At 41.1% G+C, this 12,835-nt stretch overlaps 3 protein-coding genes across 3 annotated transcripts; 1 reads left to right on the forward strand and 2 right to left on the reverse strand.

Annotated features, from left to right (window-relative positions):
• Positions 1 to 628: 628 nt before the first annotated feature.
• On the reverse strand, positions 629 to 5,136 carry neu4 (sialidase 4). The gene is made up of 4 exons (XM_039823619.1): positions 4,796 to 5,136; positions 4,046 to 4,298; positions 3,065 to 3,320; positions 629 to 2,047 (listed from the first exon to the last, which is right to left on the reverse strand). The coding sequence occupies exons 2-4, from the start codon at positions 4,244 to 4,246 to the stop codon at positions 1,032 to 1,034; spliced, it is 1,473 nt and encodes a 490-aa protein (XP_039679553.1). The 5' UTR covers positions 4,247 to 4,298; positions 4,796 to 5,136; the 3' UTR covers positions 629 to 1,031.
• A 737-nt stretch (positions 5,137 to 5,873) lies between these two features.
• On the forward strand, positions 5,874 to 9,185 carry wdr53 (WD repeat domain 53). The gene is made up of 3 exons (XM_039823630.1): positions 5,874 to 5,971; positions 6,903 to 7,398; positions 7,952 to 9,185. Exons 2-3 carry the CDS (start codon positions 6,910 to 6,912, stop codon positions 8,627 to 8,629), a joined length of 1,167 nt encoding a protein of 388 aa, XP_039679564.1. The 5' UTR covers positions 5,874 to 5,971; positions 6,903 to 6,909; the 3' UTR covers positions 8,630 to 9,185.
• Positions 9,186 to 9,511: 326 nt separating this feature from the next.
• srprb (SRP receptor subunit beta) lies at positions 9,512 to 12,324 on the reverse strand. The gene is made up of 7 exons (XM_039823632.1): positions 12,081 to 12,324; positions 11,608 to 11,702; positions 11,413 to 11,490; positions 11,242 to 11,324; positions 10,916 to 11,052; positions 10,726 to 10,780; positions 9,512 to 10,390 (listed from the first exon to the last, which is right to left on the reverse strand). The coding sequence occupies exons 1-7, from the start codon at positions 12,307 to 12,309 to the stop codon at positions 10,180 to 10,182; spliced, it is 888 nt and encodes a 295-aa protein (XP_039679566.1). The 5' UTR covers positions 12,310 to 12,324; the 3' UTR covers positions 9,512 to 10,179.
• Positions 12,325 to 12,835: the final 511 nt, after the last annotated feature.

Consider the following 12,835-nt stretch of genomic DNA (forward strand, 5'->3'; position numbering starts at 1 on the left):
AGAGAAGAACTAATTAGTTTAGGAACAGTTATCCCATTAGAGCAGCTGTGATTAATGTGTGAGCTTGATGGGTTGCAGCCTCGCCTGGTCCACAGTGTGCTAGTTTAAATGTAGCAGGATGTTCAGTGGGCCAAATTAAACATCTCCTGGCAATTTGGGGGAGTCAAAAATGCAATATCTACACAGTGTGAAATTTATGAAGAGTTATGAAAACATCAAAACGAAAAGTAGGCTAATCACAGTCGTCAGAATCCAGCATTCAGCAGAATATTCTTGCAGGAAATCCTACCACACTGTCAGGGATCATGGACCACAGACTGGGATAATGATAAGCTAAATGGGTTTATTTATTGCTGTATCTCAATATTAGTTTTTACCTTTTGGTCAAAAAGCTGGAGTCAGATTTTGTGAACAATTAATTTTACTTGATTAAAAAAAGGAGAATTTAAAAGTGGAACGATATCATTCCCCTTGAGATTCAATGTGTGGGATATTCCTTCATGTTATATGAAGCCATATCAGACTTCTTAAACTAAAAAATTATATACTACGATGTTTTTAATAAAATGAGATAATTGCTCTTGCTGACCATTTTTCAATCGCCATAATAGTTTCAACAGAGTGGAAGTTTTAAGTGTCAAGAAAACTTTAATGGCAATTTGTTCTACAACATTAAAATTGACAAATGATCAAAGTCAAAACAAACATACTGAACCGAAAGGCATTAAATCATTACTGAGTCCTGCTGTGTTGCAGTTAATGTAACTGAAATCAACTGAATAACACTACAAAAAACTACATTACTCATAAGAATAATTCTTCTTATTATCAATAGTGTGTAAAATATTCTGTAATAATTGGTGGACATACACTCCACAAGCCACTTTATTAGGTACACATGTACAGCTCTGTCATAAATTGTGCATCATAAAAGTAGATTTTATGGAAGAACAGTTGCATTGTTCATGTGTATTTTGCCACTGAGTGTGCATAGAAAAAACTTATTGGAAGATAATGGCTCAAAACTACATTTAAGACACGGAGCACATCTCAGTCAACTTGCTCTTCTTCTTCCTCTTCTTCACACGAGGCACCTGATGCAAAACTGCTGCACTTTGAGCGTCATGTCCACTTCTAAAATCTGTCTCAGAAACTTGACTCTGCGGTTTGTTACATTCACGATTGTTATGTCCCAGCTGCGCCTCCTGGGGAAGATTATCAATAAGCTCGTAGAGGGTGAAGATGCTGAAGCAGATTTCATCGTAGGCAGTTTTGGTGCCACACTCAAACAGGCAGGCGAAGGCCACAGCAGGCGGTGCACCAGGTGAGGGGGGCAACTCTAGATAGGCCAGGTCAGAGTAGGCGCTGGGGCCCTCGTAGATCACCCAGGGGCCACGCCAACTGTCTGGATCACGGGGAAACAGGCTGAGGAACACGCCGAGATCCTTGCGTGCGGTGGTCCATGTTGGGTGGGAGTATACTACCCAGGTGGGGGTGAGGAAATCTGGATGATCGGGTGTCAAGGGTCTGGTGGAACCAGAGGTGGTGCTGTTCGGAGATGGAGAAATGGTGTGGTTTGAGTTAGTCATGCAGGACGTCCAGTGTCTGGAGTGAGGTTGGTGTAGGTGATTGTCAAGAGAATGTAACGGGGCAGGAAATCCCACAATGCTTCCATGGCAACCATTCCGAGGCTCCACCAGACGCTGCACCAGCTGGCCCTCCTGAAACACCGCTCCATCATCCAGACTGAGGGCCTGCACCCTGTATCCGAGAGGGCTGCGTGCGTTACAGTACAAAACATTAGTCCCGTCCTCTTCATCCACCGACACCATTTGACACTCCACGCTCTCCGGCCCCGGCACCGCCTCCCCGAAACGCCACGTCCGCCCATGAGTGTCACTGTGAAAGCAGAAGGCGTGGGGAGTGGTCTGGCACAGCTGTCCAAAGCACTCTTTGCACTCGATGTGGTAAGCGTAGGCAGGAATCAGCAGACGACCGGACTTCAGCTGGATACCATGGCCCGGGCCGAGAGCGAAAGTAGCCCATTCTGCAGGGACAGAGGAGGAAGTGACACACATGAAAGAACATAAGGGGTCAATATATCTATCACGTCCATCTTGAAACAAAACTCACGTGTCCTTATGTACATCGAAACAGACTTTAGTCACAGTAGTTATTTCCCCCATCGCTTACATTGAAATCAAGTTAGGATGGGATGTTTTTACCGTCAGGATAGTGAGTATGGCAATACCAGCGTCCTAAGCAGGTTTAAGTGTAGGCCCTGCATAATGAGCATGTGAGTATTGTTTTGAGACTTATTTGAAAAAAATGTGAACCTATCCTTTAACAGGTTTTGTTATGATTTAATTGTTAGCAGTTAAAAGAGTGATTTTCCATTTGTCATTTTAGAGGCCTGAGAACGTAAAACTATTCAGTATTTCACAATAAAAAAAGAAAAGATTTTTAAAAATCCCCCCAAAAAATCTAAAAATCAAATAATCTTAATTTTGTGTAGCATACTTTAGTTTCTTTTTTAATATCCCCAGTTTAGGAACACATGTAAATAATAAGGATAAGGGAGCATTTTCAGATTGATAGTATTCACTTGAATTATAACACTCCTGACAGACAAGTAAAAGAAAGCACCACAATCTTTCTTGTCAAAACCTGGCGCGCACATTACCCACAATGCAACCTGTCCACTGACAGTTTTGTCTGAGATTGGGGTGTGTTATACTTGTAGCAGCTAATGTAGCCTCGAGTTGCTAGCCAAGTAGAGATGAGGAGCGGGCTACAGAGGTCTGGTAACATCACTTCTTTCTAACTTCACACCCTCAGATTTTTTTTTACATTTTCTAACTTGTAGTCTTCAGCCCCAACAGATTCTGACTCAAGGTGTCATCACTTGAGGCAAGTTATCAAACTCCACAGAGCTCCCTCTGGAGCCACTAAAGGCTTTATACAACTTTATGTTATGACAATATAATAGTATATAACAATAAATGCTTTGACTTTAAAGTCAGTGAAGTTCCCTCGACGGATTTTCCCTTCAAGAATCCCTGACCTTTGATAGTATCTCCTATGACCCTCTTGGTTAGGTCGGTGACAGGACTCCAGGTGTCTCCGTCGTCAGTGCTGCAGATGTAGCAGAAACGGGTCACGTTCTTCCCCGTCACCAGCTGATAGGATTCTGGGGTGTGGCCGAGGACAGCGATGAAGAACAAAAAGAGAGTACCTGTGAAATCATCGTACACTGGGCACGGGTTCATGGACCGGTGGCCTGGCAGGAAAGCAGTGCCCAGGACACGCATGTCCTCCCACTGCAGCAGCAAAAAGACGAGGGAGATTAGAAAGGAAGAGTCTAAAAGATGTAATATCTCGAGACACACAGTGGTGGAAAGTAACAACGTACATTACCTAAGTACTGTAGTAAAGTACAATTTTGTACTTTACTTTTGTATTTCCATTTTCTGCTCCTTTACACCTCTACTTTACTACATCTCAGGAGCAATTATTGTACTTTTTACTCCACTACACTTTAGTTACTACTTACTTTGCAGATTTAGATTAGTAATACAAAATATTTTCAACAAATAAATGATGATGTATTATTATAGATTAAGATTAAACTTCACTGATCCTCAGGGAGAAATTCACAAGCTACCCAGAGGATAAAGTATATAAAGTAGTTGAAATTTGCTCCACCTTTAACAGTTCCAACATAAATGTGATGAACAAATTAATGCATCAATAATTATAATCCAATAATAGAATATAAATTATCCTGAAGTGGGCTATTCTGCATGATGAGTACTACGTTTGGTACTTTACGTATATTTTGGTGCCAATACTTTTGTACTTTTATTATTTCTACACTGTGGTATTGTTACTTTTACTTTTTTTTGAAGTACAATATCTGAGTACTTAAACAATATATCTAAACATACATACATACATACAACGTATAGTAGAATGCCTGAGAAACAACGTGGTTCAAGAAAAAGACAAACACAAAGCAAAGGTGTATGTCTCAACACTGACTGACCTCCACATAGTTCCTGTAGAAAGTACCTTTCTTCATGACCAGCAGGTGAGCCTCCGAGTCGGATGGACTGAGTCTCTCCTCGCAGAAGGCCAGGAAGGACCTGGAGCGGGACAGGTAGAGCAGCGCTGGGACTCTGTATGTCACTCCGTTGGGCTCCTTGTGGAAAAGCACTGACCTCGCTGGGAAATAGGGTAACCTCATACTCTCCGGCGTGTGAATGTTTCAAGGTAACTCCAAATCTTCTGAGAAGCAGCTAAACAAAGATAAAAAAAAACCCAAAAACCAACAGGAAAGTAGGTTTCAAAAATATCTATACTGTTTAGTAGGAGATAAATAAATGTATACAAGTTAAAATGTTACTGTGAACTGTAAACAGGGTCACAAATAGAGTGCAAAGAGTGCCGAAATAAATACTTTGGGTAATGTAATTAGGTAATTTATAGATATACAGTAGGTGGTTTATGTATGCTATATACATGTATGTACAGTATATAAAGCCTGCTTAGATTTACGTCTGATAATGGATCATATGTACATGTTATTGCAGAATTTCTATATTGTAATGTTTAATTTAACTTTAATTTAAGAGATGCAGCATCAGCATCTGGTTAGGAAATTAGAGGAAGCCATTAGAGTCTTTATGTCATTAATATTATTATTATTGTCACTGCCAGACAATTAAAGGCCCACATACATTTCAATTTAAGCACAATGTCCTAAATATGAATTACTCTAAAATATGTCACTTACCTTACTCCAGCCTTCACAACAGCTTCAATAGATAAAAAATCGAAATAAAAAAATCATCCCCTTACTGGTGTCATGGGAAGGAGTTGTACAACTGACAAACTCTCAGGAAACCTGCTGACAAATTCACACTGCCTATTCTCAGCAACTACAGTATCACAATTTAACAAAACATATACATCTGCTTTGCGAAGGCTTCCTGTGTAATTGCATTACAGAAAGCGGATGTAGCATCTATCAGGTCGTGAGAAGAAAAAAGAATGACTGCAGAGTACTTATATTCAAAGTGCTCTGGGAGAACTGCTGCTTCTTTTTGAGGATATACAGAATGGGTCAGCATTTGAATATTGTGTGTGTGTGTGTGTGTGTGTGTGTGTGTGTGTGTGTGTGTTTTTGTGTGTGTGTGTGTGTGTGTGTGTGTGTGTGTGTGTGTGTGTGTGTGTGTGTTTGTTGCATGGCCTCTCCGCTCTGTTCCCTATTCAGTGCGGCAGTATGGCATGCTGTTCACTGACCCAGAAATGGACCCGCTCATCAGATCTACAGCTTTGGATGAATCAGCAGAGAGCAGGCATTGTGGGAATGAAGGCCCACTAAACAATGATTTAATGATCTGCCTCCTCCGTGTCCTACATGCTTTTCTTTTTCATTTTCTGCAGAATGTGTTTGCAATTAATGCATCTACTGTTGACTTGTATATATTTATATATATATATATATATATATATATATATATATATATATATATATATATATATATATATATATATATATATATAGACTACTTTACAGTTTACTTTACAGTTTACAAATCTAAGTTCAAGTATTTCCAAGGGGCTCAGTAATATTGTAGCCTACAGGACATACAGCAGAGAAAATCTGTTTTGCCCTTGTGCCCTGAACTTTCTATTCAGGTATCATTTCCTCCCAGTATGGTTCCGTCGATTAAATGTTTTGAATACAAAATGTAGTAAACTGGATTAGGGTTAGGGCAATTGTTCGTGCTAAAGGCCTGCCATTGGTGGAATTTATTTGTTTAGGCTGCCAGAGAAATCCGCCTGTCATGTCAAATTCAGGGCACACAAAAAAAACTTCTCAACATATATGATGTCATCAATGAGCGACCCAACCCCACATGGGCAGCCTTGCAGCCCACTGAAGTTTTGACGGCACTTAAATAAGGTATCGTGATTCTACGGTCTTGACGTTATGGAAATTGTCACGACACTGTTATAAATTGTTTTCAATCGGCAGATTAACAACAACATGTTTAATATCGCAACTTAACCGTCAGCTGAACAGGAAGTTACATGTTAGCTTTCAGGCTAACAGCAGAGCTAGACATCCAATGACTGTTGGGTTTTATCTGGTTTGACATATGTTTGCAGCAACTTCTCAATTCTAATACCTTCATACGTCTGTTTTTGTGTAATGCCTGTCGGGTTTACCCGTCTTTTAAGTAATATGAATGCATACACTGATGCTATTTCTCACGGTTATTACAAGAAAGCTATATTAACATACACATAAGTTTATTGGGTAACGTTAACGTTACACCTAGCTAAAAGTAATTAACGTTATCCTTAATAAACAGCTCTGCATTGTTATTTATATCCTACCTTCATGAGGGTTATAATCAGTGTAGGGCTGCAACCAATGCTTATTTCATAATCAAGTCATCTGATTATGTATTGTACATAATATATTTAGTCTATGAAATACCAGAAAATAGTGAAAAATGCTCATACCCTCAAGTCCCCAGAGTCCAGTCTGCCTTTCAAATTGTTTATTTTGTTCAACCAACTGTTAAAACCCAAATATATTCTAATATTATATTAATAGAAAATAAAAAATAAATAAAAAGCAGTTAATGTTATCATCAAGAAGCTGGGACCAGAGAATGTTTGTGACTTTTGCTTGAAAAACAAACAGCGATTAATTTAGTCACTAAATTGCTGGGGATTATAATTTTTTTTGTCAATTGAGTGATCATCATCTTGATCAGTTTTTGTTGAAACTGGTTTTGAAATACTGCTGTACAACTAATTTTGGCATACATCAGAGATGTCAAAGCAACAACACAAACTAATGTATATTTTGTGTTCTTTTGCAGGGTCAGCATGGCCAGACAGTGGTCTGAGGGCCACTCCACATCCATCCTGTGTGTTGGGGCTTCTTCAGGCCCCGAGGGTCTCCTCGCTTCCGGCTCTGAGGGTGGAGAGGTCACGGTGTGGAGCCAAGAGGGGACCATCATAGGCCGTCTCACTCTCCCTGGTGAAGAGGACAGCACGAGTGTTGTGTTTTCGCCTGCAGTTCCGGGTCAGCTGTATGTGTCACATGGAGACACAGTGAGTGTACTCGACCCCAGAAACCTAAAGGGCTCCGTGGAGGAATTTCAGGGTGCAGGAGAGGAGGAGATCAATGCTTTGGCACTAAATGAGATGGGTTCAGCCCTGGCAGTGGCTGATGACTCCGGGGCAGTCCGGGTACTGGAGCTTCCTGGGGGAAAAGTGTGCAGGACTCTTCGTAGACACACTAACATCTGCTCCTCTGTGGCTTTTCGGCCTCACCGGCCCAATAACCTGGTGTCTGCTGGACTCGACATGCAGGTAAGGGAGAGGACCATTTGTGTCTACGTCATGTACCAAGACTACAGTGCTCAGCATAAGTGAATACACCCATGCTAAAGTTGACTAAAAAGAGGAATAAAAAATCATCTTTTGGGAATTGATCTTAAGGCCCTAATAAAAAAAAAGAGGAAAAATCCAACCTTTAAAGGACACCAATTTTCTTTGTGAATGAATAATATATCGTAAATAAATACATTTAAAATTAAAATACAGGGGGCATAAGTAAGTACACCCCTATTAAAATAGCCCCACATCATCACATGCCCTTCACCATACCTAGAGATTGGCATGGGGTACTTTCCATAAAATAATCTCTGAATGCAAAACAAACCAGCTGTTAGGCTAACTGAAATAAAACCATGCCAATCTCTAGGTATGGTGAAGGGTATGTGATGATGTGGGGCTATTTTAATTCCAAAGGCCAAGGGAACTTTATCAGGATGCATAGTATCCTGGATGATCCTGGGTGTATTCACTTATCCTGAGCACTGTTCCTAATGCCGATTTATTTCACCTTTTTTTGTCTCTTCAGGTGATGCTGTGGGGTCTGCAGAAGACACGTCCTCTTTGGACCCTCAACCTCCAGGAAGTAGCAGAGGAAGAAGACGACCATCAGCAGCGTCCCGGTCAGCTTTTCAACCCGCCACTGGTCCACTGTGTCTCTGTGGCGAGCTGTGGGAACATTTTGGGTTGTGCGGCAGAGGACGGGCGGGTGCATCTGATGCGGATCGGCAGCGGCTCTAAACTCGAACAGCAGGGAGCAGTCAAGGCCCACAGTCAGGGGGCCTCACAAGCCCACTTTGTTAGTTTCCTTTCCCACCCTCACTGGCTCGTCACTGGGGGGAATGATGGCCAGGTCTTCCTGTGGGACCTCAGTAAGCACCCAGTGGTGACTCCCGAGGCAAAGGCCAAAACTGGAGCGACAGCAGCCCCACGCAGGAAAAGTAAGAGCAAAGCAAAGAGAAAAGAACAATCCCAGGATAAAGCAAAGACCCCACCGAAGGTTGAAGCACAGAAAGAAGAAGAAGTGGAGGATGAAGTGGCAGCAAGTGCCGAGGAGGTGACAGAGGAGAAGGCTGGGCCTCAACTGGGCATCAGTCATGGGGACAAGGTGAACTGGTTGTGCCCTGCTGTGCTGAAAGGAGAACCCAGTGTGGTGGTCGCAGATCAGAGCTCCAGTCTGACAGTCTACCCTCTGTCTCGACTATAGATCCACACACTTTACATGTTGTTTCATCTTTTGTTCTCCTCGTAGCAGTACGCTATTTTGACCTTACTTTTAGTTTACATTTTTGAAACTTTCGAGTATACTTTCCTGTGTTTGATGCAGTTAGAACTGGTAGCATCATTATTTGGACTTCTGGCCTAAATGGTTATGGTGACAGTAGGATCTTGCTTTCCTTTTAATAAAAGCTGAACTTGTGGGCAGAACCAAACATAACTGGTGTTCCAGAAAGCACTCTAGAGTGGAAGGTAAATATGTACAGAAGCAGACAATTATCACAGAAATCCGTTTTATAGGAGTTTTCACGCAATATTCAACAAACTAAATGTGCAATTGTTTTTCGGGTCTTATATAATGCCAGATTTACTCATTGGTGAGTGGCAGGGGTGGAACCAGATGTTGTAAATATTCTGGTTCCCTTCATGGTGTGCAGTCCTATAAAAAATGTCATCCTTTGAAATATACTTTGCAATATATGTGTTTTTGTGGATTGTAAAACTACCACATTAAAAGGAAAAATAAATTCAGCATGTTTAACTAAGTCTGGCGCTTTTGTAGAGTAAAAACATCTCAATCCAAACCAGGTGCCAGACTAGAAAGACAAAGCAGAGGAAACTGAAAGCTGTTCCCAGATGGTGACATTTCAAACACAGACAAAAGAAAAAAATAATTTAAAACAGTACCTTGTGAGATTTTTTGTCTGTATGTGTTGTTATATCATGCATTATCTGCTTATCAAGAATCCCTTAAACACCAGACAGACTCTCTTCTAAATTGTGCTGTTCCTTTTAAACTGTGGACTTCATTTGCATCAACATCCAAAACTTTATATTTTAGTTTTTTTAAACAAGCCAGACAACCACAAAATAATTCATTGCAAATGCACTGTATTCACGCAACACTTTCAAACAAGTAAACGGTCATTCTTTTGCAAACAAGAATAAACCCTTTTCTATGACACCAGAAAAAAAGGCTGACTGTTCAAATTAATGAATAAATCCAATTCACACCCATCTGTATTCACAAGGCAGCTTATAAATCCAATGAAACAAGTTTAAAACAAAAATGGTGACAATCTGTGGCAGCCTATAACCATTTTTCTTTAAGTAATTGCAGAAACAGCAAATATTGTACTTTACTGAAATTCTTTAAACTATGTATTTTCTGAACAAGCCAAATAAAGCACTTAAAGGATGATGTCCACAGTAAGATTTGCACTTTATAAGCACATGATCATTTCTCAGCACTGCAGAGCGACCAGACAAAGAGCTACATCATCTTTCCGTTACATTACTTTTCAGTCTTTTTGGTGTTTTTTTTTGATAGAATATGCCTCAAAAGTTCTTCCACCTTTAATGTAATAACGTTTTACATTGACAGCCAGCACAGATAAGATGTTTGACTGGTTACTCCTGTCAAATAAATCCTCCACTGAGATGCATTTGTCATCCCTCCTTTGATTATGGAGGTTGACGTTGATCAGAGGTCTGTGCCTTTCAGTCAAATTCTGCACTGAAGATGTTGAGTTGCTGACTTCACAGTTTAGCCAGGCACTTCTCCAGGCTCTCAATGTCTGCACCCCCCTCTTCACCCTTGCTGCCGCGGGCGCTGCACTCCACAAACTCCACCTTAAGGGGCAGCTGGCTGAACTCAAAGTCCTTGCCTTTTTTCCCCAGATAAACACTGCCGCCCACAGAGCCGTCCTGAGAGCTCAGGGCTGCAGAGCGTGTCACTCGCAGGGTGTTCCTATAAGAAACAAGAGACAACGTAAACGTTATCAATTATGAATTGCAGGGTTGGTGGTTTCATCTCCTGCTCAACTGTCCTTGAGCAAGACACTGAATCCCAATTGCTCCCAATGGCCAGTGACTGACTACCAAAACATTGACAAACACTAACACGTATAATGAGGAACATTACATTTGTGACGCAACAGTTATGTCAACAATTAAACGAGGAAATTAGAACAATTGAGAATTTGAGGTGTAAATTTGAGTGGAATTTGCCTAAAATAAAGATGTTTTGCGAATCAGACAGTAAAAACAAATGCCCAAAAGACAGCAAATATATAAATGACTTACAATTCCTTTTCCAGCTGCTGCTGAATCAGTTTAGCTGATTTTGCCATGGTGATATCTGTAAAATGAAGACACTGGTAAAATGACGCTGCCATATAACAAACTAACCACTTTAGGGTAAAGGCTGAAAATGAAGAACAAGCAAAGTGTAGATAATAAAAGGTATTTTTTCACAGCAAAAGGGTTGCTGAACCTTGTTTGTTGCATGCCACCAGGAGAGCTGGGGCATTCCTGGAGATCACAGTGTCCGTCAACAAGATGTACAGAAACTCTGCCACGTCTCTCACCTCCTTCTGGAAAATAGCGCTGTCTACTACAAACACAATCGCTCTGAAGAGAGTGATAGAGAGTGACAATGAAAAAGAAGGGATTTGTTACTTGTGAGTTACAAGAGCAAGACATACTTTATTGATCCCTGAGGGTAAATAATTGCTACTGCTTAAGTCAATCAGGTCACTGAACTTTATCTCACTAATAGACAGAAAATAATGTTACTCAGACAGGCCGGCCTGCTCTCACCTGGCTGCAGATTTGAATTTCTCCAGGTACTGAGGGCGAAGACTGTCATGTCCTGGCAGGTCAATCACAGTCCAGGTGCTGCCCTGAATACAGGATGGGGAGGGGACAACTGTAAACCATGTTCATTATGAGAACATTATAACTGATAATGATGAACTGTTCCTAACTTACCTTTTCGTTTTTGGCTTTGTATGGAGCACTGCTGTCAGTGATTGAGGTCTGTGTGCGCTTGAACTTTCCTGACAACAGCTGCCAAAACATGAGGAAATGCACAATCACTTAACCATGCATCAGTCTCTCTTCAGCAGAGCCCGCTACTATTGACAACGTGGACATGGACACCACGTTTTGGCTGCATCAACTCACCCGGGCGAAAAGGAGGGTTTTCCCGGAGTCACACAGTCCGACCAGCAGCACAGCACTTCGGACGGTTTTACTGGAGAGAAAGTACTTCAGAAACACTGGAAAAAAGAAAGCAGGGACTTATTTTTCGACATATTCTTATCGATTCCAAATAGGCTGTTGTTTACTAACCAAAAGACAACGTTACTCAATACAGACTGACTTCCGTGAGAAATACGAGTATGCTGTGACAGCTCTTGACGTTTGCATAGGCTTAGCAGTTAGCTTCCCAATCTTGCAAATTCAGCTAATGTCTTTAAAGCACACGTTCGTTGATTAAATTAATTATATAGCTAGCTAGCTTAAATGTAAACGCTGAATTCCCTGCTTGCAAACCTGCTTTCCAACAACCCAACACTTTGTAGCTAACTTTGCTAGCTAAGCTAAACGCTAGGCCTAGCTTGATATAAGCTAATGCTAGCATGCTAAAAACTTACCACAGGTGATGACAATGACCGCCAGAGCGACGATAACTCCGATCAGAAAAACGGGGTCTTGGTCTTCCAGCTGTTGTCGCAGAGATTCAATGTAAGGTTCAAATGGGTTTTCTGCCATTTCCACGTCTGCTTTCCCACCCATGTTTCCACCGGTGCTGTCTGCCTCCATCTGTCCGTTCAAGCTAATCTGAGAGTGGGACACGTCTCCTTTTTTTCCCTTGTGCAGCATGTACAGAGCCTGCAGCGTCAGCAGGGGGCGCTGCCGACCTCCTGCTGCCAGAGCCGTATACACAGTATAATATCTAATATACGGCTCTGCCTGGTGAAGTTCACTTCTTTCCCACGTTTGTTTCTAAACTGGCGGAGTACTGGGACCAGTCGTCTTCCCAACAAAAAAAAAAACATCCGTTTGATTTCACTTTAAAAAAATGGAGGCCAATTCTGTCCAGGGAAAATTACATACATCTCAGGTGACGTGTAATAAAAAATAAAAAATACGGAGGTAAGTCAAGAGCAGGAAAAGTAGCCAACATTTAGGCTACTCAATTGGGATTACTGTAGGCTACTTAAGAACAATTTTAGGTACTTTTACTTTATTTGAGTAACGTTAGGCTATTTTAATTAAATGCTAGCCTAATTATACTTCACTACATTTCAGAGGGAACTGTGGCACAACACAACATGATCAATTTATAAAATATGACGCTGTTAAAACTGTGAAGTAATAAATCGAAAATTTGGGTAATTTTCGGTGA

The sequence above is a fragment of the Perca fluviatilis genome, chromosome 2 (assembly GCF_010015445.1).
Source record: "Perca fluviatilis chromosome 2, GENO_Pfluv_1.0, whole genome shotgun sequence".
Classification (NCBI taxonomy): Eukaryota; Metazoa; Chordata; class Actinopteri; order Perciformes; family Percidae; genus Perca; species Perca fluviatilis.

What these genes read in the sequence shown, in the direction of transcription:
- neu4 (XM_039823619.1), bottom strand. Translation starts at nt 4,246, where the DNA reads ATGAGGTTACCCTATTTCCCAGCGAGGTCAGTGCTTTTCCACAAGGAG. An exon ending in TCTACAGGAACTATGTGGAG is followed by an intron (nt 3,321 to 4,045) that starts GTCAGTCAGTGT and finishes TTGCTGCTGCAG; the next exon opens with TGGGAGGACATGCGTGTCCT. An exon ending in CATAGGAGATACTATCAAAG is followed by an intron (nt 2,048 to 3,064) that starts GTCAGGGATTCT and finishes CTGTCCCTGCAG; the next exon opens with AATGGGCTACTTTCGCTCTC.
- wdr53 (XM_039823630.1), top strand. Translation starts at nt 6,910, where the DNA reads ATGGCCAGACAGTGGTCTGAGGGCCACTCCACATCCATCCTGTGTGTT. An exon ending in CTGCTGGACTCGACATGCAG is followed by an intron (nt 7,399 to 7,951) that starts GTAAGGGAGAGG and finishes TTGTCTCTTCAG; the next exon opens with GTGATGCTGTGGGGTCTGCA.
- srprb (XM_039823632.1), bottom strand. Translation starts at nt 12,309, where the DNA reads ATGCTGCACAAGGGAAAAAAAGGAGACGTGTCCCACTCTCAGATTAGC. An exon ending in AAATTCAAATCTGCAGCCAG is followed by an intron (nt 11,053 to 11,241) that starts GTGAGAGCAGGC and finishes CACTCTCTTCAG; the next exon opens with AGCGATTGTGTTTGTAGTAG. An exon ending in CAGCAGCTGGAAAAGGAATT is followed by an intron (nt 10,391 to 10,725) that starts GTAAGTCATTTA and finishes TGTTTCTTATAG; the next exon opens with GAACACCCTGCGAGTGACAC.